Source organism: Barbus barbus (genome assembly GCF_936440315.1).
Source record: "Barbus barbus genome assembly, chromosome: 7".
NCBI lineage: Eukaryota > Metazoa > Chordata > Actinopteri > Cypriniformes > Cyprinidae > Barbus > Barbus barbus.
Window position 1 is genome coordinate 26,434,843 of NC_136735.1, and position 19,546 is coordinate 26,454,388.

General features: G+C 40.2%; 1 protein-coding gene across 1 annotated transcript in view; it reads right to left on the reverse strand.

Moving 5' to 3' along the window:
* LOC306872721 (neurotrypsin-like) overlaps positions 1-19,546 on the reverse strand; it is a gene marked incomplete at both ends in the record, with an annotated part of 41,713 nt that extends 22,167 nt beyond the window's left edge. Inside the window, 7 exons of the mRNA XM_079421474.1 lie at positions 2,067-2,263; positions 2,363-2,504; positions 3,056-3,234; positions 12,207-12,357; positions 12,465-12,643; positions 16,558-16,696; positions 19,237-19,546. Of these exons, the coding sequence (XP_079277600.1) occupies positions 2,067-2,263; positions 2,363-2,504; positions 3,056-3,234; positions 12,207-12,357; positions 12,465-12,643; positions 16,558-16,696; positions 19,237-19,546 (1,297 nt within the window). The remainder of the gene's footprint in view (positions 1-2,066; positions 2,264-2,362; positions 2,505-3,055; positions 3,235-12,206; positions 12,358-12,464; positions 12,644-16,557; positions 16,697-19,236) is intronic.

Here is a 19,546-nt window from a genome sequence, read left to right on the forward strand (position 1 = left end):
CTGGACAGCAGTCAGGTCGGCAGTCTTAACCATGATTGCGGTTTTGAGTAATGAACCAGGCTGGGAGTTTTTAAAAGCCTCAGGAATCTTTTGCAGGTGTTTAGAGTTAATTAGTTGATTCAGATGATTAGGTTAATAGCTCGTTTAGAGAACCTTTTCATGATATGCTAATTTTTTGAGATAGGAATTTTGGGTTTTCATGAGCTGTATGCCAAAATCATCAATATTAAAACAATAAAAGGCTTGAACTACTTCAGTTGTGTTGTAATGCATCTAAAATATATGAAAGTCTAATGTTTATCAGTACATTACAGAAAATAATGAACTTTATCACAATATGCTAATTTTTTGAAAAGGACCTGTATATTTAACTGTATGTCTGTCTGGATCCGGTAAAATCATCAGCTCTTTATGAAGCTCAGCAGGAGTCAGCCATGATAAGTCTAGTGGCAGGTGTACTTATTAAACGTCTGACTTCATGCCCTCTGACCATAAGCAGAACTCGTTCTGTCTTGAGGCGGTTGATCCACAATGCTATATCAAATCTGAGTCCTAATAAGATATCAGAGAGATCTTTCTACCAAAGATCTGTTAGATAATAATTCTCCATTTAGACATACATATATATTTAGTAGTGTGTGTAATGCAACGTTCAACAGAATCAGCTTCCTCACAGAGGGAATTCAGCTTTTATGTGTGCGTAAATGCGTGTACATTCACCATCCCTTGAGCTACAGGTGTAGAGGCATCACCACAGCAACCCCATTATAGTCAGCATAACTCTGAAGTGTTCATATAAAAGTATATTACCTCACATATCACAACCATATGGAGTGCACATAAGAGTATTTTGAGGGCCATTCTACAAAATGGATCTCCTGTTTGTGCCTAATTTGTGTAAATAACACAGCAGTTAAAATTATTTACACATAAAGAGTGTTTTTTGTCATTAACAATGATTTAATAATAAAAACAAATTATATATAGTTAAATATTCTTAAAACTGACTTTAATAGCAGTATATCTGAACATTAATGCTCACAATAACTAAGATCTTAGGTAATGTGAAGTAATACATCAGAAAACTAATATGGTAACAAAGTTGGAACTATAGTGTGTAACTTGAGAGACTCACTGAATACAGTGTATTTTGTAATTAATAGTGATTTATTTATTCATTGACTGACAACCCTTATCAATATAAATTTTGTTAAATATGATACCTATTGAAGTTTGATTTTAATAGCATTAAATTTTAACGTTTATGCTCACGTGACTTTGTGGGAAGTCGTGGCCTAATGGTTAGAGAGTCGGACTTGTAATCCGAAGGTTGCGGGTTCGAGTCTCCGGCCGGCAGGAATTGTAGGTGGGGGGAGTGAATGTCCAGCGCTCTCTCCACCCTCAATACCACGACTGAGGTGCCCTTGAGCAAGGCACCGAACCCCCAACTGCTCTCCGGGCGCTGCAGCATAAAATGGCTGCCCACTGCTCCGGGTGTGTGTTCACGGTGTGTGTGTGTTCGCTGCTGTGTGTGTGCACGTTGGATGGGTTAAATGCAGAGCACGAATTCCGAGTATGGGTCACCATACTTGGCTGAATGTCACTTCACACTTCACTTCACAATATCACAATAACTATACTGTAAAAACCAACTAAACTGTTACCATTTTTAGGTTACCATTTTTTCAGTGTAAGATCTATCTACCTCTACAGTTTCAACACTGAGTCACTGAAAGAAACTTCTGTCAGGGAAGATGTGAGCAACAGAAGAGAAGAAACAAACAAAGTTTGCAGAGAAAAATACTAGAATGACTGATAATTCTGCAAGTTTAAGTTTCAAACTTTCAAACTTTATCTGGGTTTCACAGGTCATGTCAGATTTATGGTTGATTAAATGTATAATGTTTTTCCATCAGTGTTTGAATTGTTCCCAAGTCTCTGGGGAAAGAGAACGTATAAGGCAGAGTGTATAATGTGTGTGTGTGTGTGTGTGTGTGTGTGCGTGTGTGTGTGTGTGTGTGTGTGTGTGTGTGTGTGTGTGTACATGAGTGTGTCAGAGCTCTTACTGGTGGGCACTCCGTGTCTGGAGCGTTGGGGGTTGCACACAATGGCTACATCTTGGTTGTGAGTGCAGTCATGTTTGAACCAGCCCCTCCGGCTGCAGTGTGTTACTGTGGGCTCTTTTCCTGTACACCTGACATCATCCAGGAGAATGGGACCCGCTGCCACCCCGAACCGCCCTGCCGAAACATTCTCCCCTGACCTGCATCAACACAACACAATTAACAAAGCAAAGCAGTCAATAATAAACACACTGACAATCAAATCAAAAATGCATATTGTGCATGTGTCTGTGTGCTACCTGAAGCCCAGCTGCCTGCAGACAACCTGTGTGTTGGTCTGTGTCCAGCCATCATCACACACGGTTCCCCACTGACCTCTGTAATGAACTTCCAGTCTCCCCTCATAACCCCTCACACCCCCAACCAGACGCACTGCACCATCTGACAGAGAGAGAGGATCTCTTTACACCTGGTTTTATAATCAGCCTCAGGTGAAACAATATATGTAAAACAATTCCTGCAAAATGTGTTTTAAAAAAAGTCTCACAAGCCTTAATTAAGGTGTTAAGTGTATGTGTTGATTAAAGAGGTCATGACATGAGAAATCAAATTGTCCTTGATCTTTTGACATGTAAGAAGTCTTTGTGCCATTAAAACATCCTGCAAGTTTCAAAGCTTAAAACATCCTCCCAGGTACAAAAAGAGCATTTATTTAACCAAACTCTAAAAATGTCTTTAAAGGAGTCGTCCCCTAAAAGGATCATTTCAGACAGAGGATGAGACAGAGAATGAGATACATATGACACATATGACAGTTACATATTTAAGACAGTTTTTGTAAAGAAACAACAACAACAATAAAATATGAATCATATATATATATATATATATATATATATATATATATATATATATATATATATATATATAAACATTATAAGTCTGTTTCTCTCACAGGTTTTGTCCATACTTGTATATATGTACATGTGTACCTGTAAGTGGAATGCAAGACACTCCAGCATCCTCTGTGTGGTCACAGTTGTGCTCCCCCCAGGCGGTTTTTGGACACTGCTCTATGGAAAGCTCATTTCCTGTGCAGCTCACCTCATCCAACAATACTTGCCCAGAGCCTGCGCCGAAATATGCTCCCACCCAAGCCTTAGCAATGCCCCTGTACACATACATCAGGAAAAAAAAAACAATACTTTAATGGAAAATTCTGAAGTTCCTAAGAACTCAAAGAAAGTGAAACAATCACTGTGTGGATAAAGATTAAAGCTGGCATCCCACAACCTGATTTTCTAGCTAATTTGCAGTCATTCATTTACATAGTCATTAGAAAATCAGCGGGAGTTGTTTGTGTTGGACATCTCACAGCAGGCGATTCAGCTTCCTGCTAAGTTCCTCCAGAAGACAGAAGAATATGTTTGATATTATGATTCAGGTGAGCTTCTTCTCACACTGAGGAACTTATAACCCTCTTTTGTGAAAAATAAGTGCAATAAGTTATTGTACTGAATGTACACTTGTAGTGTATTTTAAATGGTAAAAGTATTTAGCAAAAACTGTACTTGTAAAAATAATATTAATGAAAGAAAAGCCCACTTAAAAGCATCTTAACACACTTAAGTACACGTTTCAAAATTGCACTTTCTAATAATGTCCAATTATGTTATTAGTAATCTTTTGTTGTGCTCTAAATAAGTAGATTTATTATGATGTGTTGAAATCAAAACATATTAAAGAACATGTAAAGTACTTGATAAATATTTGAACTGTAATGTACATTTAAATAATTTTTTTACATTATAGTTAATGTATTTGAAAAGTTCTAAATTGCAACTTCAATGTTACACATGTGTAATAATTACAAATATATTTAAATACATGGCATACAAGTTTCAACAGTGTTTTAAAATTGACGTATACTGTAAACATATTTCAAAGACAACTGAAGTAAATATGAAATTACATCTAAAGATAAGTGGGTCAAAAATAATTCAGCTAATTGCATTTATTATAAATTTACACTATAATGCATTTTCACTTAATTGCAATTAACATGCAATTAAATGTCTAGAAACATTGCGTTCAATTTGTTCTCAAGTATATTGTTTTACAGTATATTATTTTCATAATAAACCGTCGTTTTAAAAAATACAATAATGTGTACTTCATCACTACAGCCGGCTCAGACAATAAATTTTCACTCTGCAAACGCAAAGCTACAGACAATATCACAAACATGGTGATTCTGTAATTGGGTGCTTTTTTATTTTTTGAGGCTGTTCTCTTAAACTTACACAGAAAATGACAAATAAAGTTTGGAAAGTGGGAGCAGAACAGTCTATTGTTTAATGAATGGGAATTTTTTTCTTACTGAATTGCGCATGGATATATATTACAGCCCTAAAGAATAAAATTAGTCCTTGATTCAGTATATTACAATTGTTTATGTTAATATGATTAATTCACATTTTAATTCACATTGATTTTCAGGAAGAAAGGGCCATTTTTTTGTAAATTCAGTTCAGTTTAAACTCAAATTTGAAATCAAGCTTCAAGCTTTTGCAAAAAAGTTACCCTATTTTAAAGACACAAATACACAGAAAGAGCAAATGTTTAAGATTGAGAGTTTTGTAATGGTAATTAATCAATGTTTATATGTAGGCTATGTAAATAAAAGCCTATATTAAAATCTGTTCATCATATAAAGTGAACGTGTCTTTTTTAGAAGAGTTGGATTAAACCACTCAAAGCTTGAAATGATGTTTGCCTTGAAAAAATGGATGGACAAAACAATTTGAAATATTAAAATATCTATATGGCAGTATACAATATGTGGTAGTTTTGCCAATGGTACTGAAAATGATTGAAGTCATGAAGTCGTCATGAAATCAAAAATGACCCTACTTACTTTTTTAATGCACATGACTAGTCTTGTGGTGAATAATTAAACCGTGCAAGTCAATACACTGGGAAAAAAATAGTCTGCCGTCATAATCGCTTCCGCTCTGATGGCATCACTTTGACGGCTTGGGGAGAATCCTCTTGTTAAGTCTGACATAAGGACTGCAGTTTCCGGGGTCCATGTTTCTACTCATTTCATTTGAGAATACTATCTCAACAGCCATTTATGAGCACTATTTAATTAATATTACATATTTAAGCCAAGCATTTAAAGATTTGCTGTGCACACTACAGTCTCCATGCTCACAGTGTCTCAGACACTAATATTTTAGCTGAATCACTGTCTGGCCATCAGGGATTTCAGTATGGAGATAAAGTTTGGGTTAGAATTTTTCAGTATTACATGACATCGTGGGTGTATATTAGCACAGTTTGTTGTTTTCTTGGGGCATCTGGCAGAGTGTTAGGACCCAGAAGCGAAGATATGAATTAATATTTTTTAGTAATTCATTAAATATTGCCACTGAAAAGTAACTAGTAACTAGTACTCTGAGTAGTTTTTGAGACGAGTAATTTGTACTTTTACTTAAGTACCGTTTTGACACCAGTACTTTTACTTGTAATTAAGTATTATTTCAGCAATGTAACAGTACTTGTCCTTTTTTCAGTACTTTTTCCACCAGTGGCTATAAGATTATATATTTTTAAATTCTTTCTGTGATTAATAGGCAATCAAGCACAAATTTCAGCAGTCAATAATCAGTGAAAGTTGAGAGGCAAATGAAGTGGAACTGCAGTCTCCAACATGTGCACGAACCCACGCGTTTTATTCCACAGGAGTTTTTCCGCTCAAAAGAGAGCACTTCACATGAGTGATTATTATACAAACTCACACACACCTGCAAAGCTCACTTTTGGGCACCATTTGTTACGCCCGCCGGTATAATATAGTTGAAATGCTTGAAACAATCAACCTTATTCACATCTTGATCTTTCCATTCCCTCTTTCCATTCCTCTGTAATTACTTTCCTCCCTCTAAATCACACTTTAAGCGTCTTTGCACTCATTCTGTGTTCCTCTGGCTCTCATCCTCTCAAAATCTCCATTTTCTTTCTGTCTCTCACACTCTCACTTTCTTACTGAGAACACTTTTGCTTTGTGTGTCAGGAACCTCCCAAGAAAATATTTCACATTTTTATGCAGAGAAGACACTCTGCTCCTCTCTTTCCCTCTCTTGGTTGTAATCTTGGTTGTAAGAATACCCTGGTGTTTCTCTAAATAGACAGCTTGTTCCCAAGAAACCAGGTCAAGCCTCTGTGGCTTTGTTCAAACAGGCAGATTTGGTTTGTAATTTTTGTAGGGCTGTCAATTAATGAATTAATAATTAATAAAAAATAATACATTCATTTAGAATAATTAAATATAAAAAAATAATTATTAATAATAAATATTTCATAAATACAAATATAATTTTTTGTTTCTCCTGTGACCTAGTTTTCCCCATTCTGTTTAATTAGTCATTCAGTTCACCTGTTGTCTTAATTATCTCATTAGTTTCCTTTGTTTGGTTCATGCTTTATATGTCCTCAGGTCTCCCTTAGTCTTCGTCCGTTCTTGTCCATATTATGCTGTTATACTTGCCTGTTTCCTGGATTTACTAATTAAAATACCTTTTATTTATCTCCTTCATCTTCGTGTGATTGTGCCTCATCAACCTGTGACAGAAGAACGGACCCATACAGTTTTTTTTGCGGCATTTTTCTTTTTTTTTTCCACTCCCTGTCACCATGGACAGTCCTGATTTAGCCCTGCTATGCCTGGAGCAGGGTGACCATCCCCTGGAGGACCACACACAGGACTTTTTACATCTCGTGTGCCTGAGCCATTACCCCGATCGCTCGCTCTGTGTATTCTACCACGTCAGCCTGAGTGAGCGATCGAAGGCACACGTTCCAGCGGACGGTCCCAGGGACAGTTTCGCCGCATTTGTGGAGTGGGTACAGGAGAAGAATGGACTATATCTCCAGCCCCACTCCCAAACCAGTGACCAGCCAGCCATCATCCCGCTGCACGGAGATATCGCCTGAGCCCACTCCAGACGGAGAGCCTGAGCCTGCCGTGACACGTGAGCCAGAGGTGAAACCCGCAACTGAGCCATTCGTCACCCCGGAGCCTGAGCCTCAGGAGTGTTCTGACCAAGTGCGTGAGCCGCCAACATCGTCTGTTCCTGAGGGAGTTTTAGTGGAGATCGAGGGCTTGGAGGAAAGCCCCGCCCACACTCCCGCCGCTGAGGGTGAGCTGCAACTGGCCACTGGAAAATATATTGAGGAACTTATGGACATCTTTGAAGTGGATTTGATAGACTGGTTTGGGGAGGTAATACCCAGTGCTCCTAAATCTCCTGTGTCTCCGCTGGTCCCGTCCAGCCCTGAATCTCCTGCGTCTCCGCTGGTTCCGCCCCGGTTCAAATCCTCCTGTGTTCCCTCCCAGCCTCCCTCTCCCACCTTCTCTTAAACCGGTCAGTTCCTCAGCCCAAGTCTCGCTGGTGCCTGTCAGCCACTCAGCTCACCCTCAGTCTATGCCAGCTGGGCGCTCTGATCCATCGCCTCGGGACTTCCAGCCTCCAGCTCTGCCAAGGCGTGAGGATCCCCTGTCTCCACCTCCAGCCTCCGAGCCCTGGACTCCATCTCGGTCGTTCGAACCATTGGCTCCACCTTGGCTCATAGCTCCCTCGTCTCTACCGTGGCCGTCCTCCCACCAGCTCCACCAGGCTCCCTCATCCCTCCTACTCCGCTTTGGTCAGTCGTCGACCTGCCGCCTCAGGACTCCACTCCTCTGGCTACACCTCGTCACTCCGCCCCTCCGGCTCTGTCAGGCTCCTCCTTCCCTTCAGCTCCACCTTCATCCTCCATCACTCCGGCTCCGCTGTAGCATTCCGGATCACTGCCTCTGCCTCAGTCGCCTGAGCCGCTGGCTCCGCCTAGGCCCTCCGGATCCTCGATGTCACCCTGGCTCTCCATCTGTTCGGCTCCATCCTGGGCTTCCATTCCATCGGCTCCATCTCCATCAGTCGTCCCCAGGATGTCGTCAAGGCCTTCTCCACCCTGGCTCCTACCTCCCTCGACTCCGCCATGGGGCCTCATCCTGGCTGGTCTCTGGATCTTCATCTGGCTCCTCCTGCTCCTGGCTTCCCCTTGGCTCCTCCCACCCTCCACTCCCCCATGGACTTGTTTTTTGGACTCTTTTTGTTTCAGCCCCCCTCCTGCTCCACGTCCCCCTCCTGAGCCCCCACCCTCCCTCCTCAGTTGGAATGTTACAGCGCAGGGACACGCCTTTCCAGGAGGGGGCGAACTGTTATGTCTGTGGTTTTCTGTTTCTCCTGTGACCTAGTTTTCCCCATTCTGTTTAATTAGTCATTCAGTTCACCTGTTGTCTTAATTATCTCATTAGTTTCCTTTGTTTGGTTCATGCTTTATATGTCCTCAGGTCTCCCTTAGTCTTCGTCCGTTCTTGTCCATATTATGCTGTTATACTTGCCTGTTTCCTGGATTTACTAATTAAAATACCTTTTATTTATCTCCTTCATCTTCGTGCGATTGTGCCTCATCAACCTGTGGCAACATTCCAGTCCAAATAGTCAGATTATATTTCAGGCTTTTTTTTTTTTTTTTTTTTTTTTTTTTTTTTTCAACAAGAATGTAATGGCATACACAAAGCTCAGTATGTCTTCTGAACTCTTTCTTTCTCATAAGTGACATTCACCATGTATTGAATAGCAAGTAAGCATATGCATGAATGTTGTCTGATGCATCTAATGATTTCAGTACCATGGCAAGATTTATCAGTTATATACTAGACTAAACGATTTACTGAAATATTTACTACCTGAATGGCTCTGATTTAACTACAAAATAACTGAATCAGATTTGAAAACCAAAACAGATACATTTTGACTCAAATCCGTTACAAATATCTAAATCTATATAAATATAAGCTAGTACAAATATAGTTATTTGTTTATAATTGTGATTTATTTGATCAAAGAATCAGTATATTGTGTGATTCATTTGATTAAAAATCAAACCCAATCCAAACCGCATATGTTGTTTGAAATATGATTTAATGCATTCCAGCCCATCTGTCATGAATCAGGTCCATGGACTTCCATTTGCTCGCCACCAGAGGTCACCCGTTCACCACATGGACTCTTGCACTTGTCACGAGTCTCTTCACGTCTCAGCTGATCGTCACGAGTCTCTTCACGTCTCAGCTGATCGTCACGAGTCTCTTCACGTCTCAGCTGATCGTCACGAGTCTCTTCACGTCTCAGCGCTCATCACCCAGAGTCTCTTCACGTCTCAGCTCATCATCCAGAGTCACACCGTGTCACAGCTGGTCATCCAGAGTTACGTCAGACCACAGCTGATCATCCAGAGTTACGTCAGATCACAGCTGATCATTCAGAGTCACACCACGTCACAGCTAATTATCCAGAGTCTTGTCACGTCCTGTCCGCTACACCCAGACATTCTTCAGGTCAGTTCTTCGATTTCCCAGTCTGGTATCCAGTGTGAGGGATGCACCGCTGGTGTCTTGCACACGCAGCTGGTATCCCCAAACCCACTCATTCTAGCCCTCCTGTTTCACCTGTCAAAAGTGCTTCCCATGATGGGGATCGCTTTTTGGTGTGTTTGGTCTGCATACACCACCACAGAACTCCCAGAGATGGCAGCGTCCACGAAGATATCTCTAGAGGTGGCGGCTGAGGCTGCAGAACCTCCGGAGGTAGTGGCACTCGCTGCGGTGTTCCCTGAGGCGACGGTGCTTGCTGCAGTTTCTCCAGAGGTGGCAGCGCATGCTGCAGAACCTCCCAAAGCGGCGGTGCTTGCTTCCACTCCTTGCGTGGTGGTGGCGCCCAACAACACACTCTTAGCCTGTCATGTCACGGTTGAAGGAACCGTAGATGAGCACGGTATCTGTCCTGTTAATGAACTCTACCTGTTTCCTGATGTTACCTCTGTAGAACCTCCAGAGGTGAAGTGAAGTGAAGTGACATACTGCCACTTCACTTCACTTCACCTCTGGAGGTTCTACAGAGGTAACATGTCCGCTACACCGCTAGGTGGCGGCGTTTGCTGCAGAACCTCCAGAGTTGTCAGTGGTAACCATCTATGAACCTGTTATTTGCCCCATTAGTCCAGTCACGACCCCAGAAACCTTACCTGAACTCCCTGTAGGCTCCAGTTGCCTTGTCACAGCCCAAGGACCCGCCTATGAACCCTGCCTGCCATGAACTTAGAAGCCTTAGAAGGGTGGTGATGGCGCAGTGGATAAGACACATGCCTTTGGTGTGAGAGAACCAGGTTCGAATCCACTGTGAGACATCAATGTGTCCCTGAGCAAGACACTTAACCCCTAGTTGCTCCAGAGGCGTGCGACCTCTGACATATATAGCAATTGTAAGTCGCTTTGGATAAAAGCGTCAGCTAAATGAATAAATGTAAATGTAGAAGCCATTAATGAACTGTCAACCCATCCTGTCTCGGTCAAGGCAAGGCAAGTTTAAACCATATGTCTGTCCCGTTTTGACCAAAGAGTCTCTTTTTGAACTGTCTGTCTTGCCAGTTTCTGTCACTGAACTGTCTGCTTCAATCTCTGTCTATTCCCCAGATTTTGAGCTATCTGTCAGTCTGTTCCAGCCAATGCATTTGATTACGAACTGTCTGTTGGTCCAGTTGCAGATAATGAGCCTGATTATGAACTATTAACCCACCCAGTGGTCTTTAGGGAGACTGTCGATGAACTTGTAGTGTTGCCTGCCTCAGTCCTTCGGGCCATGAATACTCTGTCTGTGTTGTCTGTCTCTTCCTAGGTCTCAGTCTCAGCTATGGTTTCCTGATCAGTCTGGCCCTCCGTGGTCGTCATTTGCTCTGCCGTGGTGGTGGTCTGCTCCGGTCTGGTGGTCTCCTGCTCCGCCGTGGTGGTCTTCTGCTCAGGTCTGGTGGTCGTCTGCTCTGCCAAGGAAATCTTCTGCTCCGCCCTGTTGGACTCATGTCCAGTCTACTCCGCCCTGTTGGACTCATGTCCCGTCTGCTCGACCCTGGTGGGCTCCTGTCCCATCTGCTGCGCCCTGGTGGACTCCCGTTGGCTCCTTGCCAGCTCTGCCTCAGTCCCAAGGTCTTACACCTTTACATGGACCTGGCCCGCTGTCCCTTCCCCTGTTCCACCACCCTCCAGGATTGTGTAATGTTTAGAGTGTCTGGAAGCCGCTCATTGGGGGGGGGGCTCTGTCATGAATCAGGTCCATGGACTTCCATTTGCTCGCCACCAGAGGTCACCAGCTCACCACATGGACTCTTGGACTACATTATTGTTGCAATTCACCATCGGACTACAGTTCCCATCATCCATTGCACTGGTGACACACACAGCTGATTCCAATCACACACTCACCCCTGAGAACTATTACACAATCACACACCCTACTTAAACCATGGACTTCCTTGCACAGATCGCCGAGTTTTGTCTAGCACTTATCACAGTCATTGCCGATAGCTACCTTATCTTTCATAGTCTAAGTCTTGCCTAGCCTGTTTACCCATGTTTGGATTATTGCTTTTGTGTTTCCTGCATTAACCCTTGCCTTGCCCTTTGGACGCTGTTTTCTCCTCTCTTAGACTATTGCTTGTGTCCCTGGATTATCTCTCTGCCTAGCCCCTTTGGATATTGTTCACCGATCGATGACCCACGCATGCTTTTGGTATACTCGTGTCTTGCCCTCAACATGTCTGTCTACTGACGTTTGACCCTGCCTGTGTTTTACCACATTTCTAATACACAGTCTGCAAATGGATCCTCACGCCTTGCGTCTCGTCGGCTCCATTACGCCAACAGCCAGATCAGATTTCAAGTATTTTTTGTCATATGGACATAACATGAATGTAATGGCATACACAAAGAGCAGTAGTGTCTACAGCTGTGTCTGGATTCATTCATTCTCACATTACATTCACTATGCATTGAATGACAAGCAAGCATATACATGAATGCTGTGTTGTCTGATGCAATTTCAGTACCACGATAAGATGAAATTATTATATTTCATATATATTCATCTGAATGCATCTGATTTCATTACTGCAAAACAACTGAACTAGATTTGGACACATGACAAGAGAACAAATCCTGTAACATTCAGCTCATTTACATTTGTGTGTGTGTGTGTGTCTTACCCCAACCCCAGCTGCCTGCAGACCACCTCAGCGTCATTATCATCCCATTGGTCATCACACACTGTGCCCCACTGTCCTGCATGATACACCTCTACTCTGCCCTCATACGCTGATGGCCCACCAGAGAGACGTACTGGGACAAACACTGAAGCTACACACACACACACACACACAACTTCAAGTTATTTTCTCTCAACTTGAGAGTATATTTGTTATTATGTCTGTGTTTATGCAAAGACTTTGTGAGCGTGTACATACCCTCCCCTGGCGTGCAAGAGACCGCAGCTGCCTGACGGTTAACACACTCTCCCCCATTCCAGACGGTGCGATTGCACTGCAGTAAGTCCTCTTCCTGTCCATCACAGCCCACAGTCTGCCAGTGAACTACAGACACCACCAGACGTGACAGAGGACTCACACGTGCACGCGCTCTATAGCTGAGACAGAAAAGGACAATAGGATGATTATTGTATGATTATTGATACTTTTCTCAGCTATGCATTTAATAATTTTTAATGTTGTTTCAACTATTCATCTACCTTTGTTAAAGTCAGTAAATGGTAGATCAAATGTTCTGAACCCTGGGGCCACAACCCCACTTGGGCAGCAAGAGATGCCGATGGTATCGCAAGACATTTCTGTAAAGTTTATATTTATTTAAATGAGCATCATTTTTATAGCCACAGCGTATCGAAAATTATTCCTGTGTATTTGCCAGAACTCCCTTCTGTCCCTGCTGTAAGATATGGGATCAGATTCACTAAAAGTTGTCATTAAAAAAGTACTGTCAGGATTTACTAAAGACGTGCAGTAAAAAATAAGCAATGAAAAGGCTTATGGACACAGTAATTTTTGTTTGAAGGCTTAAGGGCACAGTAATTTTTGAGGACCTTATTGCATATGCATTTGTAGGAGGAGAGTATTTATATTCATTTTGTTCAACATATCATGGCAACACTCCTTTTTTCATTATATTGCACATCATATCTGATCCCATAATCAGAACATTTATTTAGCAGCTGTTGAAAGCCAATACTACTTGGAGAAAAAACAACTAAATCATCAGTATACACCAGTGTTGGGGGTATTTTAATTGTAATAATATAACTTTTTTCAAGTAACTAGTAAAGTAACGCATTACTTTTTAATTTACAAGAAAATATCAGTTACTTTTTCAAAAAAGTAACACCAGTTACTTTTTCCCCATTTATTAACTGACAGTGCGCTGTGTGAGCATGCTGTTACTATAGATCTAAATGTGAATGCATTAATTCATCCCACTCGCAAAAAACAGATTTAGTATTCATCAAATTGAATTAAAACAGAAAACCTTCTTATCCTGAGTTTTACTTTACAGACGTGAATTTACTTTTCCTTCACAAGATACAGGGCTTTTACATTTGTATTCATGTAATTTCTTGTATTAAAAACAATCAAGCCCTGCTCATATTCAAAAAGTAATGCAAAAGTAACGTAACGCATTACTTTCCATAAAAAGTAGCTAAGTAACGTAATTAGTTACTTTTTTAGGGAGTAACGCAATATTGTAATGCATTACTTTTAAAAGTAACTTTCCCCAACACTGGTATACACTGAGTATGCGAACTTCATTTCTCCAGAAAACTAACAAGCTGTGGACGCTGATGACTTGCCTAAGGTAAATGAACTATGTGACATTTTGTTTACAAGCTGTTTTATTGACGTCTTTCCGCAGTTGAAACACTGATTGAGTGATTACGTGAGGCATGAAATGTTCATTCATGTTTTATTTCACATTAAAACTAGAAGTAAAGACGAAGGGACGATCATGCTCACTCGCGCTCCGCGCTGCAGTTTGAACTGAGGCATTTAGAAAGTGATCTGTCGTGCCTCATCAAAGAGCGTCAAAACGGCAATTATTGTTTGAATTTCCTGAAAAAAGGACATAATTTGAAAGATGAGACTTTGTTTCTTATCAAAAGTAATTACATATAATAAAACTCTAAGTATCCAATGAAGTTTCACTCGTGCAGTGGTTAAAACACTGCTGTATTTATTCGGTGCACATGCGTACCAAAACTAAAGACCCATACCGACATTTTCGATATGAATACGTGTACCGTTACACCCATTTAATATAATATATATATAATATTAGCCATTATACAAACAAGACAGTTACTATGATGTCCTTAAATGGTGTTGGGGACGAAAAATGTGTAATAAATCAATGATAATGAAAATGACAAAACAATGAAATGTGTTTTTATTCCTAAGGACATAATTTGCTGCCTATGAGATCTTAATGAGTACGGCTTCTACTACATGGGTGGAGTGCGGACCAAAACAGCTTGAGAACCCCTATGGTAGACAGACAGATAGAAGACATAAATCAAAGTCTGTGAAGTCTATCTGTCTCCCTAGCCTTTAAATAATTCATGTCTATTCGCCTATCAAAGTTGAGAGACTCAATGAATTATTCATAAATGACAAATGGGTTCTACGCTCCCCAGGTCAAATGATGACAGGTCCACACATGTGTATGTGTCCGTTTGTGTTTTAATGGTAAAATAATACTTTTTGTCAGACTCATAACTGTCACTGTTGTGTCATGTGATCTACGAGACCCTGCGATCACCTCTTTCTAAGCACGCTCAGTAATGATCTCAGATGAACGCTCTCAGATAGGCATGCGTGTGAGCGTGATGGACACAAACCACATGGGTGTGTTCGTGACAAAGATTACAACTCTCCGGAGAAATCAGCAATCTTTTTAAACACCAGCACACACACATTTACTGCTGGACAACTCACTAAGCATATGTTGTATTTTTAAGGTGAAAAATTGACCTTTGACCTTTGGCCCACTGGGGTCAAATACCAAAGGATTCCATGCACAACCTTACAAAGGTTGTTTTGTGGTTAGGTAATAAACAAACGGGCAGCATATGGTTATCAGAACACAGTAGTGACGGCAATGACAATGTGGCTTCAAAATCTGAATACAACACTAGTAATGTATTTTATTCTCACTGCACTGCAGTGCACATCCCTTTCTACACACAGAGGACAGACATAATGAATGCTGTATATTTCAGCAGCGCATGGACTGTCCAGTTCGTATTTAGGCGTTGGGACAAAATAAACAAACACTCTTACGTTGTTCTTACTCTGTATTCTTACTCTGTATATATTAGTACATAACACCAGTATATACGGCATTGTTGTCATATGAACTCACCACACTGCGTGTTTAAATCAGAAACTGGCATCCTGTTAGTGTCTCAAAGATGGTAATTTAGAATTTCTTAATTTTTGATATTTGTGTTAAGTAAAAGAACTTGGAATGGCATTAGAGAGAGTAAATTATTGTGGTTAGGTATTTTTATTTTTTAGTTGAACTATTCCTTTAACTCTTGATAGTCCTGCTGAATAAGTCAAGAAGGAGATGTTTAAATTGACTCTATTGACGATCATTTGTGACTAAAAAGAAATGTGTGCATTCTGTAAAATTTATTTAGAATCATGTGTGCAAACAAAAAAGAACCTTTATCCTCAGTTTTATGAAAATTAAGATCATAAAAATTCTTAAATAATGATTTAAAAAATATGAATTAATATTTTAAGACATCTTAACTTTGGGCATAGAAAAACAGGAATGTGGTTAATAAGCCTAAAAATAACTACAAGAGCTGCATGTTTCAAAATAGCAACTTTACTCCATTGCGTGTGTTATGAATGCCGCACATTTTTACAAATCTATTTCTTATGATCTGTGGTTGGTTGATGAATTTTTGACCAGTGTTTACTTTATGATGTTTATATTGCAATATGTTGTAGATGGTTTTAAGAGTGCATATTTTATCTCCCTCATCTTTTTGAATCAGCAGTCAGAAATAGCAAAGCATATACATTTCAAAATCACAGCGTGATTCGGTCTTGTTTATAATTAAAAGTCCTGTGTTGTGCATATACAGAAGGCCTTAAATTAATTACATAATTATTAAGTACAATTTAAACAGAAATGTTTAAAAACCTGGTGTTGTTTTTGTATTCTTATAAATCCAATCATTGTATCCTTTTATTAAGTAAAAACATTTCTTCAGCTTATGGGCACATGTGCTCCTTACTAGGCAAAAAATAAGCATCAAGCCATGCACTGTGGGTGATAATACTCGGAATTGGAAGGTCAAGTCCAAAGCATTGCATTATGAGACATTCTGTACGTGTGTGATACTGCTATACTGCAAGTATTTGGCAAATGTAGTAAGTCATCAAGATATTGCATACAGTATACATAACTACAGAAATAGTACAAGTGCTATGACAGTATGGTATACATACTGTATGTATATGTGTGTATGTGTATTACCCCTGTCCCAGCTGTCGACACACCACAGCGGCATCTCGGTTATCCCAGCCGTTACCGCAGATGGTTCCCCACACACCATTCAGATACACTTCGACTGTACCATCCAGCTTGGATCTGCCTCCCTGCAGTCGCAAAGAACCTGCAAACGCACACAAAGCTAGCAAGTTAAACTTGAGTGTTGCTGAACTTCCCTGCTCAGGCAAGTGATAAAATGTAATGTTCTGCAAACATTTGGGTCCGCTGGTCTCCTTAATTTTGATAAATGTGCACATTACAAATATTCCCACAGTTACACAGCAAGAAAACATAAATCCATGACTTGCTTTATGTGATGACAGAGGAATGCTTTAACCTCCACATGAGTTCTCGTCAGTTCTATAATAAATGTGTGTGTTTGTGTGTGTGATACTGCAAATTACTGCCAGCTATAATGTATGTCATGGAAACAATGTAAGCTATTGAGTACAAGCAATACAGTCAGGTCTATTATAAAGCTGGTGAGCAGAGATAAGAAAAGTCATTACTTTACTATTAAAATACATCTTTCCATTCTAACTGGACATAATATTCACAGATTTACTGTATTTTAATTTGCAGTTGTGGCTAAAAGAGCCTTTATATTAGGTGGCCTTAACTACTGTGTACTTACATTTAAATTAATCATTTGGTACAATACACTTATTGTGTACATGTACATGTTTTTACACTGTACTAATATTTTTTTTAAATACCTATATATAATTACATCTGTAATTAATTTCTGTAATTACAATTATAATTACACTGTTGACCCATCCCTTATACCTTAACCCACCCTTAAACCAACCCATACCACCAAATCTGCCCCTAACCTTACCCATATCCCACCTCAATAGCAAAAGTGTTTTGCAATACAGTATGACCAAAATAAGTACATTGTACTTGTTTTTTGATGCAAGTACATAGTAGTTAAGGCCACCTAATATAAAGTGTGACCAAAAGAGCTATTTCGGTTCTCATACAGACTCTTATCAAATTACAATAAACTTGGGAAAAACAGTGCAATAATTTATACTTTTAATGTATCATATGCCAAGTAAGTTGTATTAACCTAAGAGTTACCCAAAATACTGCATAAAAATAGACACATTGTATAAACTTGCATTAAAAAGACTTTGAGATTGTTTTCAAACATTGGCCACAACATTATTAATATATTTCCACTTGCTACTGGAACAGATGTCTGTGTGTGAAAGCACTTTTCATGCATTAAGTGTTTACAGTATGTGCAGCCCAGCTGCTGCATTCAGAGCAGTTATAAATCACACACAGTACACAACTAAACATGATGGCAGCACATGTTCTTCAAACATTTAAGCGCTTCAAAACATTCACAGAATGTTTGGAAATTGATAGACGGCTGATGTGCTGGAAATATAAACTAATAAAATACTATTTAAATAAACTCATCCGGTTCCCATTTAATACACAATAAAACATTGATCAAATGTCCAGATGCAAAAAGCTTTTTAACTAATATAATTGGAAAGATCGTAAACAAATGTCAAAAATAATAAATACAGAAAGATTATGGAGGAACTCAGCCTACAGTTTAAGCCATCTTCTCCCAGTTTTCTTTCCATCGCCGATATTAGACCCCGTTGGTTACATTATCAGACTATTTGTGCCTGTATTTAAATTTTCAAGGGATATTATAAGAAAATTGTTTGATGAAAATTTCATGATAAATCAGTGACCATGAGGATGCACATTCCTATCCTTAAAATGAACCTTGGTAACCACAGCTTTTGCCTATGCACCACAATACAGTTCATTGTTTCTGGGAACACAGGGGATTGTTGTCACATGTGGAAATTGTTTATGCCACATTGGGGCATGTTGTCACAAAGGTCAGGATGTGTTCCATAAACATTTTTTTATTGGGAAAACCAGTGGACATGTTAGCTTTTTTGTAGCCTAGACTTCTATAAAGAAATTTACTTTTAAAAACAAAATTACCTTATTCATTGTTGTGGTAAAAAGTGTTACTGCCACTGTCTCCCGTAAAATACATAGCCTACGTCTCAAAACTATTCTCTCACGTTGTCACAAAGGTAATAGTTTCAAATACTACTGAGTGATTGTCAAATTACATCGTACTGGCTTCCTCATCAGCGCATTAACTCTTTATCTCGCGCTCCAGAAATAACCAAGCACGAGAGCGAGCGAGCCTGTCGAGAGAGCGCTCGTGCACAGTTAATAACTTCTAAAGAGCCCATGCTGCAGCCGAAATTATATCAAATTACAAAAACTGCTGTTGGAGATTGTCTTTAAGCATGTGATAAAACGAGCTCTTACACCGGATGAGAGTGGCCGCTTTCTTCTCAGTAACTAGGTAACTTACCTGGGGCGCGCATACCTTTCCCACGCATGATACATTTAGGTTAACATGTCTTAGCTTGCTTGCGTGCCCTGCACTATTTTTGACCTGCCTATGGTTTAATTTTGAATCATAAGTTTAGCATAATATTTAAGAATAGACATTACACTAATCTTAAAAATCTTGAACAACTAAGGCGCGTGGAGGTAACTCTTTTGTTTAAGAAAATGAAACCTGCTTGACGCGCAGCCTTCCCTCACATGAGTTAATATAAATGGCTGCTTTTTGCAAATTAGATACTTTTATCTGATATAGTATACCTTGCTTGCAGTCGCAGTACCCCCAGTCTATGCGTCCTCGGCTGTTTGGGAAGAAACACCAGGGCCGAATTCTTCCGTCCGGGTTCCGGCAGAAACTGTGATCCCCAAGCCCTTTTCCCGGATACCGCTCTATAACACCCGGCACATCGCTCCAGTTCATGCATTTCACGCCTGATTCAGTGGAGTCTATGGACCCCTTGTAAAACCCCGCTCTCCCTTTGCTCTGAATGCAGTCGGTGAACGAAGACCCGTCACTGCACGCGATGAGCAGCGAGCAGGCGGTGAAGAGAAATCGACATCTCACATCCAT